Source organism: Paroedura picta, chromosome 14 (genome assembly GCF_049243985.1).
Source record: "Paroedura picta isolate Pp20150507F chromosome 14, Ppicta_v3.0, whole genome shotgun sequence".
Classification (NCBI taxonomy): Eukaryota; Metazoa; Chordata; class Lepidosauria; order Squamata; family Gekkonidae; genus Paroedura; species Paroedura picta.
In genome coordinates this window covers 10855079-10874520 of record NC_135382.1, presented here as the reverse complement: position 1 = coordinate 10874520, position 19442 = coordinate 10855079, and the positions used below count along the sequence as shown (strand labels likewise).

General features: G+C 43.4%; 1 protein-coding gene across 1 annotated transcript in view; it reads left to right on the top strand.

The window, feature by feature from the left end:
* Positions 1-19442, top strand: part of PFDN1 (prefoldin subunit 1) — a 52963-nt gene that overhangs the window by 13410 nt on the left and 20111 nt on the right. The window contains exon 3 of the mRNA XM_077310926.1: positions 12817-12901. Coding sequence (XP_077167041.1) covers positions 12817-12901 — 85 coding nt within the window. The remainder of the gene's footprint in view (positions 1-12816; positions 12902-19442) is intronic.

Genomic DNA, 19442 nt, shown 5'->3' with positions numbered 1-19442 from the left:
CACCATGACCCTTTGCCCAGGGCCCTCTCCCCTTACCTGCTGCTGGCTCTGGGCACTGAGGTGCGTCTGAGAGCAAATAGGCTAGAGTCCAGGGACAGAGGGCGGGAGCTGCTGTGGCAGGGCCAATCAAGGTGATTGGCCCTATTCCAACTTGGACAGCCAGACATGTTCCATCCCCCAGGCTGTTTCACAAATATATAGAGGAACCATGGATAAGGATAATGCTTCAGTGTAGTCAGCTGGTAAGAGTCAAAAGTTTGAAACTGTCCAGTTTGGCTGGCACTGACTAGCATTTTGCTGCTAATTTTATCAAACCATGTATTTTTAGAAATGAAAACTGTTCTATGGCAAAATGGATTTGCCCACAACAGTGCAATTCTCATAGTCTTTATTTGTAATGGGGCTATTTACACTAAATTGTAGTGTCAAAATTTAGCCACAGACTATTCAAACGGTTTTACTTATACCGCCATATACCGCCATCATTATCATAGATACCCTTTCACATTAACAAATTATGCAAATCACCTCCAGAACAGTAAGGCTTTTAGAGATTGTCAGACCTCATTTTGGATGCTGTTTACACTTCTGGTCACTATCTCAGGAAGGTTGCAGAGCATGAAAGAACTATAGAAGAGGGCAATCAAGACAATGTAAAGGGTTGGAGCACTTTAACTATGAGGAAAGTCATAGTTTACAGCTGGGAATTTACAGCTTAGATAAGATGCTATTAAGGGGGAATGTGATGGAGGTTTAAAAAATTATGCATGACTTAGAGAGTGTGGACAGAGAATTGTCTCTCTCGCTCCCAGAACACTAAGGAATATCCAGTGAAGTTGATAGACAGTAGATTCAGTAGAAATGCATCTTTACTCAACAAGTAATTAAATTGTGAAATTCACTGCTAGTAGATAAGTGGTAGTCCTGGAGATTCCATTATTAGAATTTGCAGCTCATCAGTTTCCCATTCCAATCTGTTCTTGAAATTCCTTTGTAATTAAACAGCATTCTCTAGAAGGTTGTTCAAAGTTTGTATTTTCCTCAGAAAGTCTGTGATGTCAGGAACATCACTAGGAAGGTTGATGGCATCGGGTCTTACAACAGAGTCCATATATCCAGATACTCCCATAGACCGTTTATGCACTGGGAAATTCACTGCCCCAGCTCCCGTGCAGGAGCACAAATCGGGGATGGATGAGATGCACCAGGCCAAATGCTCCCCCATGTGGGTAGAGGAAGAGGTGGGGCAACCTGCCACGTCTAAAACTCCTGCCTGCAGCTCAGCATGAAACCTCCAGTGTGTAAACAGTCATAGTGATAGTGTTTATTCCTGAGATAGGGGGTCATCCTGTGTTGCTAGATTTGTATATTTTGGGTAGAAAAATAAAAAGTAATTGGTCAAGGTTCCTTTGATGCATCTGAAACTATTTCTTCCTGAATGTGCAGGGGTGATTCTTTTATGATCTTGTTTCATGATTCTTTGTATTCCTGTGTGAGGTCTGAATGCAGTTGTTCGTAAAAAGTAGTATTTGAGAATTGTCTTTGAGCCTCCTGGGTGTAGTCTGGTCTATTCAGTATGACAATGGCTCCCATTTTGTCTGCCTCTTTAATTATAATATCTGGATTTTTCTTGAGACTGTCTCTGGCCTTCCTTTTAGCATGGCTGATATTCTGCTGTGCGCAATGTTTGTTGATCATATTGGTTTGGACCCTATGGCCAAAGCATTCTATATAGAGATCCAGTGTGAAATTTTGACCATCAGGAGTGGTCCATGTGGAGTCTCTTTTCTTGTTACATTGTTTTGATGATACTATAGAAATGCAGTAGCTGCTAAATATACATAAAATGATTGTGTCCGTGTATGGTCTAGTATTTACTCATAGTTTCTATGGAACTCACTTTCTTAACTGTCTTTTCTTTGAAATGATTGCATAGAAGGTCCACAATTGTCCGTATATGGGGAATTCTGTGGTTGATTTCATCATCATCATCATCATCATAGTATATAAAAGCTGTAACTGATACAAAGTAGTGGCATTGAGTAACTAGGCAATTTTTGATGAATAATACTAGAATGCTTTGCAGACATAACAGATCAAGGACCTGGTGGTGTTTGCTAACCAGTGATAGGACATGAGACCAGCCTTTCGATACCTATGGCAGCTACATAACCGAATGTTGAAAACTGCTTGATTTCTTCTTTCTATCTGAGGAGCAGCTATATAACAAGAGTCACTTCCTTGCCCCAAACTGCTGACATACACGGAGTTGACTGATACTGGTTAAGGTCATTGAATCATCAAGGTCAGTATTGTCTACTCAGACCGAGAGCCACGCTCCAGGGTCTCAGACAAAGGACTTTCACATCACATACTACCTCATCCTTTAACTGGAGATGTTGGGGATTCGACCTGGGACCTTCTGCATGTCAGGGAGATGCTCTGACACTGAGCTGTGGTTTCTGTTGCAGCTTCTGTAGATCCAAGTATGTGATCCAAGTTTGTAATGTGTGAAAGCAACTTGAGTGCCTCCTTTTGTAATATACAATTGACCTTTTAAATACATTAAACTTTCACTATTTTTCAGAGGGCACATTATTATTGCAGAAATGCATTCTACTAGTCTGGTCTGTCCTCCCATTCCGTACCTCATAGCTAGTATATATATATAATATAAAAGGAAAGCCTGCTTTAAAACCAGGATGCAGGGTGGCCGAGGGAGAGCAGAAGGGCTCCTGCAGATCAGGGCAGGATTGGAAGCAAGATTGGCCACATTGGCCAGCATGGTAGAGTGCAGCAGGATGCACCCCCCAAACTCTCCCGGTGGCCAGGAGGGCTATCATGCCTCTCCTATACTCCTCTAGAGAGAACAGGAGAATAAAAAAGAATGCCTGAACAATGAATAGCTGTCTTGGCTTGGAACAAATTGGCCTGTGCTACTCTCTGAACTGGCTTTATGTTTTGGAAGTTCTTGAAGTGGGACAGGGCGTTCTTATTCTTCAGGAGGGCAGGGCCCTCTCTTGATTTGTAGAGGATTAGTCCTGGAGCATGTGAAGAGACAATAATGGATAGGACATCTGACTACATCCTCTTCACATCCTCTTCACACTGGCACAGCTAACGAGTAGGATTTCCACAATTGACTGAAGGAAACACTCAGCCATTTCTTATGAAAACAGTTAAAGCTTGTTGAATGTTAATTTTGTTGGCTATGCTTTAGATCTTGGATTCTGCGAAAAGCTTATGCATGCTTTGTGCTAAATTTTGTGACTTGTATAAATTATGACAAGTAAGCAAAGTTGCATAAATTTGTTATCTTTGCTTTGTTCTGCCTGTACTAATTTTATGGAGAAGCGAAGAAATTCTTTTGGCTGCAGAAAATCTTCTTTCTGGCTCCTGAGATATTGTCCGGCATCAACATACAATTTCAACTAGGTTCAAATCAGAAGATTTTTCCTTTCCTGCATTTTTTGAGAAGTAGATGAAAGCAGAATGGGCATGGCCTACAGGTGGTTCACTGGTTTCATTTTAAAACTTTAGAAGAAGAAGAAGAAGAAGAAGAGTTGGTTCTTATATGCTGCTTTTCTCTACCCGAAGGAGGCTCAAAGCGGCTTACAGTCGCCTTCCCTTTCCTCCCCTCACAACAGATACCCTGTGAGGTGGGTGAAGCTGAGAGAGCCCTGATATCACTGCTCAGTCAGAACAGTTTTATCAGTGCCGTGGCGAGCCCAAGGTCACCCAGCTAGCTACATGTGGGGGAGTGCAGAATCGAACCCGGCATGCCGGATTAGAAGTCCACACTCCTAACCATTACACCAAACTGCATTACCATTTTTTGATCATGAGTTTTTTTGCAAGTAAGCCTGGTTGATACACCAGTTCCAGCGCTACAGTCTGCAGGGTTGTTCTCTGAAGAAAAACAAAGACACATTGGAGACAGTCTACATAAAAGGGCTGACTTTGCATTAAAGAAAGTGCACAAAGCCACAGCAATGGCTGTTAGAATGTCCACAAATGCCTCTATTTTGTTCAGGGTTGCCACAGTCTGGACTAAGGAAATATTGCTATATCACATACAACAGATAAAGAAATGTTGCTATCAGATATGTGAGTCACATCTTCATCCCCTCCTTCACATAGCATGGTGTATCAGGGTTGCGCACATGTTTTTTCCATGTGCAAGGTGCCAGGATCCATCCTTGACATCTCCTACTAAAACGTCTCTGGTAATCAAACATTATTTAAATCCTTTCATCTAATTTCTGTGTTGATTTACTCTACAAGAGAAACACACCCACAAAACCATCTGGTCTGTAGAGGAGCATGGGGGCAGGGAAAAGCCTCTGATTGGCCCTCAGTTGGGGACTGCCATTGGCGGGATGTCCCCCAGTGAGGACCAGTCTGAGACTTGGCATGTCATTGGATGGATGGTAAGGCTTTTTATGTGGTATTAGGCTGCCCCTTCCACAGTTGGCTGAGAGTAAAGGTAAAGGTAAAGGTATCCCCTATGCAAGCACCAGGTCATGTCTGACCCTTGGGGTGATGCCCTCTAGCGTTTTCATGGCAGACTCAATACAGGGTGGTTTGCCAGTGCCTTCCCCAGTCATTACCGTTTACCCCCTAGCAAGCTGGGTACTCATTTTACCGACCTCGGAAAGATGGAAGGCTGAGTCAACCTTGAGCCGGCTGCTGGGATTGAACTCCCAGCCTCATGGGCAAAGCTTTCAGATGGCTGCCTTACCACTCTGCGCCACAAGAGGCTCTTCGCCACAAGAGGCTTTTAGGCTGAGAGTAGCTAACAATAATAAGAATATATAATACAATTATGGAAAATTAGTAAATTTTCAAATTAAAAAATACACAGTAGTCTATAGATAAATTGCTTCGGTGGAGAGGGAGTGGAGTAGACCAGAAGGCCAACAATGGATTCTTATGTGTTAAGACTGACAAGACCTATGATCAGGCCCATATTGTGGCATTGTCTAAACTTCTGCTTGATTAGCTTGTTCACTGATTACTCTACCATTCCTGTAGACCAGGGGTAGTCAAACTGCGGCCCTCCAGATGTCCATGGACTACAATTCCCAGAAGCCCCTGCCAGCATTTGCTGGCAGGGGCTTCTGGGAATTGTAGTCCATGGACATCTGGAGGGCCGCAGTTTGACTACCCCTGCTGTAGACAGATGGAAACTCGCAGTGGTAGAATTCCAACATTCCCCTTTTTTTGGGATTATGCCTTGGCTGTTTTACAAAGTGCACAACAATTAGGGTGGGCCAAGTGAGGGTATCATACTGTTCCCCCCCCTACTCCTTTGATAGATAATTGTTTTATGTGTTTTTATCTAGATAATTTACTGTGCAGATTTCTCTGCAAGCTGTGCAAGATTCATTTATGGCACATCCTGTTAATCTTTTCTTTAGCCACATTACACCTATTTTCAGTGCCTTCTTTATTATGGCATAAACTGCCCTCTTCACAGCCTGAAAAATGCATACCTCTATCCTGCATCAGATCGTGCATTTGTATGTATAAGAATCCCTACTGAAGTTGTAAGACGGTTTGGATCCTGCTTATTGTGCTGTTGATTATGTTTTAGCAACTGATTGGCACACAAACGCTTTAACCCTTCCTGTCCCTTATTGAATCTGTAAACCGCGCCTGTGGAGCGGTAGTAATAAAATGCTAAGGGCAATGTGGGAGGAGAAAGGGCGGGCCCTGTCTGGGATAAAAACTCGGAGGGCCCAGTCAGGAGAAGGCCCCAGGTAGCGGCCGGGGGGGCGGGTGCCTGCCTCCCTTTTCCCGGCCCCAGGAACAGCCTTGCCGCGTCCCAGACGCGGCCCGGCTATTCCTGGGACCGCCTTACGGACCTGCCCGCTAGCGCCCGCTGTAGTTTTCTTACAGCGGGCTTAAATTCTAGTTCTTAAATATGCTACAAAACTGAGCTATTACTCCTTGTTCTATTTTTGCACTTCTCTAGTGCTTTATTTAGAATGTGTTTTTTTTACTATGCAGCAGTTCCAACTGTGAAATTAAAACAGTGGGGATTCTAACATATGCCCTCTCCATTCATCAAGATCTCCTCTGTTAGTATTTAAGCACATAATAAATTTTCTGCCTCTTCTTCCTGGATACCTCAACATTCTGTCAGGCTCATATAATCTCCTGTCTTCTCTCATTTTCATGCTGTTGTGTTTTATTTGTTTATAAAAACCTCTCGGCACTGTACAAAAGTTATAAATAAAGCAGGCCCTTCTTTATGGGCTTACAATTTAGCATTTATGTATGCAAAATATTTTTATCCCTCTTTTTGTTCTCTCAAGATCCACATTGAAACATCAAAGCATCAGCAAATCCATACAGTAAAACCCAATTGATACTGCAAAGCGCCAGGTGCTTAAAATGGATCAGTGTGGCTGGTGAACCCAAATGAGAAGAAAAGCAAAAAGCAGGAGTGACCAGCCAATCTGAACTCCAGTTAGTTTCCCTCAAATGTCTCATAAGATAGAGCAAGACCACAGAAAGCAACCAAAACCAATGAAGCTCTTTCAAAACAGGGCTTCTGTGATGTCAGTGATATTTCACTGTAAAAGGCCTGCTAGGCTCTTTTTGAATCTTTTTGTTTGGGGACACTTTTCCACTGAGCCTCTAGTGACCATGCTGTTCTTTGTTCCTGCCAGCAGGTTCTGGCTTGGGAGTCATAAATGATATTTCCTCTCCTCTTTCTGTTAACTTCATTGCCCTGCCTTGTTCTTTCTGTTATTTGGAGTATACTAGGCACATGGAACAGCTTAAGAGGTTCCTGATACCATCCTGACCTTAGTGTTCCTCCATTGCTCACAGATGGCTTAGGATATGTACATCTAAATCAGGGTTTCCCAGCCACAGTACCGAGTAGGCTTGTGCATCAGGGGCCCGATCCAGACCGATTTAATGGGTTTGCCACCCATTAAAGTCACTGGAGCCACTGACTTTAATGGGAATTGTAAGAAGAGAAGGTTAGACCTATCCCAACGGCAACATAATAAAGTATAAATCAAAAGTAAAGAGTGCCCTTTCAGTGTGCTTTTCTTTGTCTTTGAACGGCATCCAGATAATATCCGTTTTCAGTGAAAACACCTTCCTCAGTAATAGTCCTGAATACAGATCAGAGTTATTATAACAGTGTTGCCAGACATGTTGCAAAAAATAAAATGAGCTACATCATCTTACGTCTAATTCTTCAACATTTACATCAATGTAAATCTTTACAATTGATAATGGAGAGTCCGTCACATTGGATAGAAGGGAGTAGATGGGGGCACCCTCTGTCAGAACCCATGGACGTGGACTCTGCAGTCCAATTGTTGTGAAATTGGGTGGGGGTCCAGGGAAGAGCCTCCTGGAGTTTACCTGAAAGTTTGGAGGCTGTAACTGGAACCCCCAACACCCAGGGCCCAGGAAAGTTGGGAACGCCAGAATTCCCATTAGTCAATGGTGCCATTGACTTTAATGGGCGCTGAAGCCAAATCAGTCCAGATTGGGCCCCTGGTGCACAAGCCTGGTACCGAGTGGTGAAGGCCCTTCAATGGTACTGTAACATGGCGGTTTCAAAATGGCAGCTGGGGAGAGCCCTCCCACCCTATGCGTGCCATTTCTAGCTCTGACTGAAGAGGAAAGACAAAAGGGTTATATATATTTTTAAGAAATCTATCTTTATTTGGGCAGGTTGACCTGCCCCCTCTCAAAGTGCCCAGTGATGGGCCTGGAGGAAATGGGAAGGGGAGGCCCTCCTGCTATTTATCCCCTGTTGTCTGAGGCTGCTCTGCGTACTGAGGAGGCCATGGCAGGGTGGTGTGTCCAGCTGACGTGACTCCATAATACCTTGAAGCCTGAAATTTTTTTAGCAGTACCTCCATGGTCAAAATATTGAAAAAGCCTGGTCTAAATGCTTCCTGGGATGATCCATTCAGCCAGGAAACACAGGGAATCTCTCCTTTTCCAGTCATCCCTGCAACAATGGATGCTCTTGAACATGTTTGCTGGAACTTCCATTGATACAGGGATGCCTGGCAAAGGGAGCCCCCATTGCTTCCTGGGTCATTGGATGTATTGGGAAGCATTTGAAACTCTGCTTAGAGGATGCGGAGAAGCATCCAGGCCTGTTCTGCTAAACTTAGATGCACAGAAGTGAGATTGTACCTTAGAACCGTTTGAACATACGGCACATAGATAATTGTGCATGGACATAATGTTTTAAAGTTGGAAACTTTTTATGAATGCTTATCTTGTAGACGTGCCACCATTGTTATACCTTTGTTCATTTTCTGCTTGGGGGGTTGTGATTAAATAAAAAATGATTAAATAAAAAGTGCACAGAAGTTAGCCATTCCAAGCCCCGGAAGAGTAATTGCATGTGTGGCTGCAATCTGTAATAAGTGAGCCAGCAAAACGTGTTTGTGTACTGGGCAGCTCTGCATTTAAGCTATATCTGTGCCCGTAATAACCTCACGTAATCATTCCTAGACTTTTTGGTCAGAGCTCCAGCTATTTAAACGTTTTATATTTGTGGGGTTAATAGAATAACAAATGAGCCCCCCCCCTGCCTTAATCTTCCCCCCTCGCCTTGTTGGCCTCAACTATGATTGCCTTGGCAAAAGCAGTGTTTCATGCTACGCCAGTTCCCTCTTACCAGTATTTTTCAGTCAGCTCCAAGTACTGACTAAGATGGGATGCTCTTTACCATTAGTCATGGTTCATGTCAGAAATGCTCAGATGTGGTTAAAATTAGCACGAGAATGTGTATGGGATTCATGCATGAGAAGACAGGAAGGAATTGGGCAAAGGGGGTGCAGAAACTCACAACTCTTGCTTATTTCATCCACGGTTGGGAGAGGAGCACTCATGCCCCCACCTGCTCTGACACAAAAATACGAAGTGGCTGTGTTTGCTTACCTGCTTGCTATAGAATAGGTCACTAAAAAGCAACATCAAAAACTATGTTTTTAAAAGGGCATGGTGGTAAAAAAATTAAAATTAAAATTTATGTAGCTGCTAGAATCCAAGGTTTATTCTCGAATTTTTCAAATGATTTTCCATTGCATGTAAAGTACAAGTTAGAGTTTTTATAATTGGCTATTTATAGATCTTTTAAAACTTTGCTTTGCAAATATTTTGATGACCAAATATCATTTGAAAGCAAGTGGTCTGCATCTTTTGCCAATGTCATCCTATCTTGAAAGGTTTTTTAATGGCTTGAGGTATGAACAATGGTATAAATCTACCATCTAGTTAAGTGTCTAGCAATGCAAAAAGCCCCATTTGGAAGCTGTGTGGCTATTTCTGTTTGCTTAAGTAATGTAATATGTTAGAACTGTAGATCAGCCTCCCCTGCCCCCCACTGTAACTAAAGTTACTATAATTCTAGGTAATAATACCAACGTTGTGGTCTATCCAAGGAGCTGATAAGGTGTTGCCTTTTGACTGTCCCTTCTATATGCTTTTGACCACTTAACTCTATACTATAAGCATTCTTGGCTGTTGAGGCACAGGGGAAGAGGAAAGGTGGCAGCCCTAAGGGCAGGTGTACCACAGTAAAGAACATGCATTTTCTGATCTCTGTCTCTGCTTCATGACATTAACAGACTTTATTTCTGGTTATCACAATGTAAGTTTAGGACTCTAGATCAGCAACAGCAATCTTTATCAACAGTCATTTAGACCAATACTAACTGTAGTACAATGTTGTGTCATCATTTGCCAGATAAAATGTTTAATTAATACATACACATACTCACACAAGATATAAGATATATATCATCAAGATAAATAATTTAAAAGTTGCTAAAACATACGAGCAATAAAGCAGATACCATAAAACCACATAACTAGGACTCTGGATCAGCCATTCTCAATGGGGCCTATATGGCCCCCTGGGGGGCCCTGGCACACTTGAAGGGGTCCACAGGCTGAAAAATGTGGGAAGCTCAGAGGGTTTATGGGGGACTCTGGTAACTGAGCTGATGAAATACCCTTTTTGTCCTATATGACCTCATTAATTGCTAGAAAGTTCGACCTTCAAAAGAAAAATAATGTAATCCATTCCTTTGTGTGTGCTTGAATTAATGCATTCAAGAAAAAAAAATGAACACACATGTTGTAGTTAATGATATTAAGTGAATTCTTATTGCTGTACTAGTAGCAGGAAATACAACGGGCACTAGCATGGTTTGATGATAGAGTGTATTGCTTAGAATCCTGGGTTTCAAAGAATGGAGGGAGGGAGGAGAAAGATGCAGTGGCCAGAACACTGGAGGGAGGGAGGCATAGAGAAAGGGAGAAAGAGAGAGAGAAGGGGAGAAAGGAGATAAAGCGATGGGAGAAAGAAAGGAAAAAAGAAAGGCAGAAGAGAATGGGATGGATTGGAGCGAGACAGGAGATAAAGGGATGGATGGATGGATGGATGGATGGATGGATGGAAGGAAGGAAGGAAGGAAGGAAGGAAGGAAGGAAGGAAGGAAGGAAGGAAGGAAGGAAGGAAGGAAGGGAGAGAAAGAGAAAGAGAAAGAGATACAGACAGACAGAATGGAGAGAGAGAGAGAGAGAGAAAGGGAGGGAGGAAGGAAGGAAGGAAGGAAGGAAGGAAGGAAGGAAGGTAGAAATCCGAAAGGGAAGAGGATGGGCAGGAAGGGAAGGAAAGTGGGGATGGAGGTGAAGGGTGCGCTGGCTGGGTGAGGGGGGGGTGCCTTCCCCCCCACCCCCCTCCCGGGCATCTCAGCAGCTTTGGGGTGGGCAGAGGAGCAGCGGCGGAGCTGCCCCTTTGGCCGCCCTGAAGCCTTCTCCCCCTTGGCCCCCTTGCCACTGGACTCGGAAGGCTACCCTGGCCGGCCACCTACCTGGCTTATCGGCGGGCAGCCTCGTAATGGCGGCAGTGGGCCGAAGGGGGGCAAGGTTGGGGTGGGCGGGCTTCGTACCTCCCAATTCGTCAATCTGAGCGAAGGGGCCAATGGGCTCTGTCCCCTATCCTGGACTCAGCCCACCCCCCTTGCCCTTACTGTTTTATTTATACCACTCCCGTGGAGCGGTTACAGATGTACTACTGCTATATGTCATCAACTGAACTCTCCTTCTGTATAATCCCAATAAAGGTTGAACATAATGCATGTATGCAACTAACTTAATACATTTTTGACCTGGGTTTTGAACAGTAACAGATTAACTGAATTACACCACCATTCAAATGGTTCTTGTTATGATATAAGACTGAAGTGTGATTATGTTTTGTAGCACTGTGTTAAGCACTGATTGTTTTACTTGTTACGCTTTAACATTTACAAAAATTATTTGTGACTACTGGGAGAACATTTCAATCTGCCTAAATGCACTATGACTGACATGGAAGAATTTAGACTAAATTTTTTATCAGCGGGACAGAACTTTCCTGCTTCCTGCCACTGATCTCCATAAAATGCTGCTTGTGGGACAACAAGTGTGTATATGTGGTCAGTGCTCCCTCCTAGCTGTGATGTGTTGTGAGGAAAAATTCTATTTCATGAGCCAAAATATCTACTAGGATTAAAGTTGTGAGCAAGCCTACAGTTTATTGTGTAACTTTATTTTTATAAGATTATTTCCATAACATTGTAAAAATCTTCTAATGACTTCTTTTAAACTATATTTTAAGAATGATTTTATAAATAGCTCAATAACCCATCAGATTCCTCTAGAATAAAACTTTGCAATTATGATACTTACATATTTAGTAAAACTAAGTTGGTTGTTGCATTTTGTGATCTGTTAGTCTGTTACAGTTATATTCAGGTCACAGCTTTCTCGGTCCCCAACCTGAAGGAAGGGTGACTCTCACCAAGGAGATAGGAAAAGGAAGAAAAGAAGTTAGTATTTATACCCCACTTTTCACTACCCAATGGAGTCTCTAATCGTTTTTGTACCAGAGGCTTCATGCCAGAATGCAGGCTGGAGTTTGAGCTGGGGCAAGTTGCCCCATCTCTTTCTGCTCCCACATGGGGGATCATTTGGCCCAGTGCACCTTGTCTGCCCCAGATTTGTGTTCCTGTACAGGAGCGGGGCAGTGAAGTTCCCAGTGTAGAACTGGTCAAAGTGGCTTACAATTGCCTTCCCTTCCTTTTTCCACAACAGACACCCTGTGAGGTAGGTGACGCTGGGAGAGTTCTGACAGAACTGCTTTGTGATAACAGCTTCTAACAGGACTATGATGAGCCCCCCCCCCCCAGCTGGCTGCATGTGGAGTTGTGGGGAATCAAATCCAGCTCGCCAGATTAGAAGCCGCCACTCTTAACCACCACACTAAGCTACGCCAAGTTGTTCTTGCCTCCCTGAGTGAATGGTGGGAGCCACTTACCAAGATGTCCTCCTGTCCTCAGAGGAGGAGGACCCTTCCTGGTAAATAATCAATGGCTGTTGCCCATAGACTTGTAACCATTACACAGATTTTTCCCTTCTAAGAGCCTGCTTCATGTGTTTGATGAAGTGTGCTTAAGCCCTTGAAAGATCTTCAGCAAATATATATATATATATCTTTGCCAATCACTAATCCATCAGCCCTGCCCTAATTGTGGGCAGCCCTTTGATTGATGCTGTAATGAGCTTCTGGGTTGTTTTGGGTTCAGGACCACAGTGTATGAGGGGACAGGAACTCTACAAGTGTCCCTGTGGTGACCATGTTAGAGGCCTGTAGCAGTGCTGAATCCAGTGTCCTCTTTGTTCAGATTTTGTTTGTGTCTTTACAGAAACTAATGCATGGTTGCTTAATAAATGGGCATATTTTATTTTTTAAACTTCTTCTCTTATACTTTGTAGGTTTATTCTTCAGTCCAAAGATGTAATTCACAACCAGCTTTTAGAGAAACGAAAAATTGCAGAAGAGAAAATTAAGGAACTGGAGGTAAGTGTAATCATCTTGATAAGAGCTCATTTATTTCATTGGAGGGCATTTTTATGCTCCTTTTTATCAGAACTGAGTGAATTTGAAATCAAAGCCCTTTTCTATCACTGAAATATGGGGGGGGGGCAGGGCTTCAGTGCTGTAAGCAGCAATACATTTCCAAGCTCAAAACTAATAAGCACATACAACCATATTATGTAATGTGTGGATTTCCACTTTGGCTAGCCCTAATTGGTCTTTGGTTAACAAATGTGGTCTCGTGAATGTATATGTAAATTGGAATTCTCTGGGTAAGGAGAGCAGGTCTGTGAGCAGAGAAGTGCTTTGTGATATGCCCAAGCGGTGCATAATGAGATAATCGGGGTGTGTTTTTGTATGACATGCATTCAGTAAGCATCCAGGGTTCCTGTGGTCAATGTGTATGTGTTGTGGAGAAAAAGGGTTTGCTTTGAAGGGCAAACCTTTTTGTGAAAGACAGTGAAAATGCTGCTCTGAGTGACTCTAGGTAACCTCCGTGAAGGTTTTTCCAAGCCTGGAACTGGAATACAAAATCAATTTTTATTTATTAGATTTGGTTGCACCAGTCCTCCAAAGAGGTTAAGGTGGCATATGTGCTATAGCTACTGCTCAAAGCAGCTCTTGAAACAGGTTAGACAGGGAGAAGGTTAGCGATGTTGTGATGGCAGAGTTTGAGAGTTGTCAGCCTCCAGATGGGGTCTGGTGATGTCCCAGAATTATAACTGATCTTGAGACAACAGAGATCAGTTCCCCTGGAGAAAATGGCTGCTTTGAAAAGAGGCTCTATACCCTGATTGAGGACCCTCTTCCCTCTTCAAATCCCACCCTCCCCTCCAACTCTGAAGAGTGTAACAAATTTCACTGCTTCCTCCCTCCCAACACAGCCCTTTTAGGTCCATGACAGTTTGTTTCATGGGTTTGGCAGACCATCAGGAAGCACATATGCTGTGGATAGCAAAACAAAAAACAAAAAAAAAAACACCCCCTTTGTAAAGACAACTTAAGAGCACTTGTTTTCTTAATAAGGTCTTGTTAGCAAGTCACTTAAGCCAGGAGGATTGTATGTGGTTCTGCCACCTCCTTAAACCTTACTCAATATGACCTGCTGGCGAGATTAGTTTCCAGCCTGAGTTTTAGCAGCAGGCAGCCAGCTTAGCAGTCCTCTCTTTAGATCAGGCATACAGAGAGTGCTGTTTCACTTTGTGCATGGGTTTATACTGAGTCTCAGATAGGATATTAAGAAAATTGGTAGCTTTGAGGTATTGTAAAGATTCTCCCCGCATTGGTTGACACAGTAGAATGCTTATTAATATTACATTGAACAATACTTGTTCAATACTCTGTCTTTGTCATCTGCAGACTTTCATAAAAAATCATTCTGAGTTGCATCTATGTTTTGTGCATAAAATGTGTGATATTCATTTTATGCAGTGCAGAATATGAGCATTGCCGGTCATAAAATCATAGAGTTGGAAGGGATCTCCAGGGTCATCTAGGCCAACTTCCTGCAGACTTCAGGAAATTCCCAATTACCTGCCCACCATAGTGGCCTCACTTCTATGCTCAGATGAAGCCCCTCCCCCAACCCTGAATCTCTGGCCAGTCTGGCCTGGAGGAAATTTGCTTCCCACTCGCAAAGTGACAATTGGCATTTCCCTGGGCATGCAAGAAAGGGCCACAAGAGCCAAGCACCGACACAATCCCTTCTGCCCACCCACTTACAATCTGCCTAAGTTCATAGAATCAGCCTCTGCTTAAAACCTTCTGAAGAAGGAGAACCCACCACCTCCCGAGGAAGCCTGTTCCACTGAAGAACTACTTTAACTGTCAGGAACTTCTTCCGGATGATCTTTTGCAGTCAAGGGACAAGCTGGCAGTGTCTTCACTATCTTCTAGCTGTGGTGATCTGCTTGTGAGCTTTGGCTAAGGCAGGTATGCCCGCCACTGTGGACTAGGATGCCAAAAGGTAGATATGCCACACTTTCTCCTTTCCATGCAACTACAAAAGAGCCCTGCCGCCCAACAGTTAACATCTCTTTCCCAAAGCTGTTGGCATGGCAAATATGATCTTGCTGTAACGTGTATTATATATACATGGATTCATACTGAAGGAGATCTTCTAACAATTTCCTAGTCTTTGAATGTCTATTTTTAACTGTTTATTTTAAATGGAAAGGGAGATGGATAAATATGCTCAGGGACAACTGTGCTAATGATATGAAGCAGGCAAACATTTTAATTACATTTGGGGCTGAATGTCAGGTCTGGTCAGATGGAGACAAAGTCTGTTTGACTCGGCAGCTAAGGACAGCCTTGGCGGCCAGCGTAGGTCAGATGTCTTAGAGAAAAAATGGCAGACATGTTGCAGCTATATTTGTTCCTCGTTCAAAAATGCATTTAAGAATAACAGCTGTCAGTTATGAGCAGAGATGATCATGGCACCTTCATTGCAAGGACAGTTGGCATTGAAGTAGTCATCCAGACAGTTTCCAGTCTCCCTGTTGAGCCAGGAGGACATCTCGGTGGTTGTTTCCCACCACTTGTTCAGGGAGGCAGGACTTGTTTTAACTTCCTGTTTCCTTCATGGTGGGAGGCACCCTTGCCAGTCTTCCTGTCTTGAAAGGGAGTAGTAGGCAAGACAACCTTCTGTAGCCTTTCTTCCTATTCTGTTAAGCCGCATGCATGTGTGTGTATTTGTAGGGCAGGTTGTAAATGCATGGAAATGGTGACTGAATTAATATTGCATAATAGGGCATGCATATAAGGAGCAGTCAAGTCCTTGGCATCTCACATCAAAGCATCAATCATTTTTGTAGTTTGCTGGAGCCGACTATTTCAGAGGTGGCAATTCTTCTGAGATTCTAAGCAGTGTTCGAAATGCAAGAAGGATCTGTTGGATATGAAAAACGGTCACAAACTTGTCCTTCGAGTTATTTTTTATTTTTATTTTGTACTTTGGTTGCCCTTTGGGACCTTGCAGCCCTTCAAGGCAGGGTAAACAATATATATTCAGCATTCAGAGCTCCAGAATTGGAGCTGGGGGGGGTGATTTCCGACATTTTATTTCTAAAATTAATTCTAAAACAGCAGCTCACTCTAATTACATGATCTTTCAGCTTGTCATAATTGCCACTGACTTTCAGTTTGCAGGAGGAAACACTACATCCTGCACTCCTAGAGAGCTTGCTGACCTGAGCAGAGTGGAAGTGGCTCTATTTCAGAAGAACATAAGAGAAGCCATCTTGGATCACGCCAATAGCTCATCCGGTCCAATACTCTGTGCTCCACAGTGACCCAAACCCAGGTGCCATCAGGAGATCCACCACCTTAGCAGCCTTTCGGCTTGAGAATGTCTCTGCTCAGGCACTCTGTAGTGACCTGTGGAACCTGTGCATTTTGCCAGAAATAGGACAGTCTTCAGGGAAAGCAGGTGGTTGCCCTTTGGCATCACTTTCACTACTGGCCCTGTTGCATATCTTCCATCTACACTAGTTTTCCTGGTCCAGGTTTTCCATTGCTGAAGAATACTATTGTCTGCTTCCTATTATAAAATTGCCTTAGGGTGAGAGACAGTCAGGCAGACATATCTGTGACCATTTTGCAAGACAAAATTGAGTCCCATAGCACCTTTATGACCAACAAAGACTTATTCAGGGTGTGAGCTTTCTAGTGCATGCACTCTTCCTCAGACAAAATGGAACAAGTATCATAAAGGTATCCCCTGTGCAAGCACCGAGTCATGTCTGACCCTTGGGGTGACGCTCTCTAGCATTTTCATGGCAGACTCAATACTGGGTGGTTTGCCAGTGCCTTCCCCAGTCATTACCATTTACTCCCCAGCAAACTGGGTGCTCATTTTACCAACCTCGGAAGGATGGAAGGCTGAGTCAACCTTGAGCCGGCTGCTAGGATTGAACTCCCAGCCTCATGGGCAGAGCTTTCAGATTGCAGGTCTGCTGCCTTACCACTCTGCGCCACAAGAGGCTCTTTAACAAGGATCATAAGAGTACAGAAATGAGGCAGCACTAAATTAGTGGCAAATTAGTAAACTTCATAATATCCAAATGGTAATTCTTTGCTAAAACAGGGAATCAGTCCTTTTGAGTTCAGTTGTAGTTCACAAAAATGTTGGAGAAATAAAAATGGTCAAGGTTAGTAATTAATGGCAGACACTTTCCCACTTGTAAAAAGAAATAATTAAAATAATTAAAAGATAGTCACTTTATCCATCCATCGCCATTAGTCTCTTTCTAGTGACCCAGCTTTGGCCTTCTCAGAGAATCCAGCCTGTGCAGCTTAAGGCATATATGAATCAGTGTGCAAGAAGAAACACTGATCAACCCAAACTGGTGCAAAAGATGCAAAAACAAACTAACTAACCCAAAAACCTGGAGGAAGTTTTAAACAGGCCTGCTTTTAAGGGAACAAATATCTTCCCAAATTTAGGACAAACAGATTTCCTCCTTAACGATAAAGTGTCCACCTTCAAGACAGAGTTTCTTGCAAACTTAATGGCATTTTCTCAACATGGGACACAGCTCTCCATCAAACAAGGGATGCATGTATTATGAGATGTATAACCCTTTGAGAGCCCAGGCTGAGAAGGAGGCACAGGCAACAATAAGCCCTAACCCACAGGCTTCTGTGGGCTGCAAAAGTTTATGCTGAATGACTGGCAAAACAAGACCTCAGATTAAGTCTTTAGTAATATGGTACTGCAGCCAAGAGTTCTGGATCTGGATAAATAAACTAATGTTTAATCCAGATAAACCAAGCTCTTGATGGTTGGTAATGGAGCTGACCAAAGACAGAAGAGTCATCCTGTTCTAAAGGGACCTGTGCTTTCTTCAATGGATCAGACATGCAGGTTTGAGGCATAGTTAGATTTAGCCTACAGATGGATGCCCAAGGGTCACCTGTGGCCCAAGTTACTTTAGTGCAGACTACCTTGTTTGTGTGACTGGTCCTGAAAAATGTGACCCAGCTTTGTCCAGTGCATCGTGATGCCACAATGGAGTCAGAAACCATAGTGGATTCAGAATGCAGCTGCAAGGCAGGTTCACTGTCAGAATAGGCAGGCACATATTCTCTTAGGACTGTTCTCACAGAGCAGTTCTTTCAAAGCTGTCCCAGTCCCACCTATCTCACAGGGCGGCTGTTGTGGGGAGAGGAAGGAAAGGCGATTGTGAGCCACTTTGAGACTCCCTTGGGTTGTGAAAAGTGAGGTATAAAGTCAACTGTTCATCCCAAGAGACTAGAAAAGTTTGCAGTCATTCTGCTCTGAAATCTTCCTGCAGGGAGGCTAGGAAATGTTCTTGGGCATGTGACATACCCAAGGCACAGGGGAACTGGGTTCAGGGCCCAAGAAGGCAAAATCTATACATCAGAGGTGGCCAAACTATGGCTCTCCAGATGTCCATGGACTACAATTCCCATGAGCCCCTGTTGTGCATCTTCCTTTTACAAGTCTGCCCCTTGGTTCATCCAGCCCAGGATACTGAACTGTGGCGCTGATACCCTGCTTATTGACATACTTTGTTGTGAGAGATGCCAGGGCTGAAACCTGGGGCCTTCTGCATGCCAAGCACAGGGCTGTGTCAGTGAGTGGTGCCCTCTTACCAAAACTGTTTGCAGTCAAGGAAAGCCACCAGCTTACTCCTGTTGTCTTTGGTTGCTGGCAAAGAGGACAAACCATTTCAGAGGCATTGTGGTAGGTTGTGTGCAGCTCCCATATTAGTTCAACAGTGCTGGGAGGAAAAATTAATGTTTTTCTTCCCTTGTTTTTAAGGAAACCCGATGCACAAGTAGTATATCAACACTTTGTTTCCAGAAAACGTTATCTGTTTCCATTATGGCACTAGTTCTATTCCATTTTTAAATGTGATATTTCAGCGCACTCGATCGTTGTGAAGCTCGAAAAGGATGTGGAAAACTCACACTCTTCTTTGCTGGAGGAAGTGGTTCTGGTTGTGTGTGTGCCCTGGCCCTACTTGATAATCCCTTCTCTTTACTATTCTCAGCCTGCTTAGTTGTCGGGCGTTGTCAGATGGGGAGGCTAAAAATAACAAATAAGGGGAGGCTGCATTAAAGAGGGCTTTTTCCGTGGCTGCTGTTTGCTGGATTTGCTTTTGCCCTAGAAAAGGAAAAGAAAGCACCTACTGGCCCCGTTGAGAAATGCAATGTGTTTTAATCTGCTTTTGTGTTGCATGGTTCTCAGACTTACATATGGAACGGGTAAAGCCCCAAGTTGATATCTGCCTGTCTTCAACCAGAATTTGTGCCTTCTGAAACCACAGGAAAACCAATCTCCTGAGCCTTTCCGTATGGCTTGTCAGCTAGTGATAGAAATTGTCCTGATACTGTTTTAGCCTATCAGATAGATCTTTTGATAGATTTGAAAAACCTTGCAGTCTACAGTGGCTGCTTTTCTGAGTTTCTTATTGGGTGATTTTGCATTTGAATTTCTATTTACGGGTTGAACTCAATCATTCATTTTAGAAAAGCATACTGTTATGGTGGAACA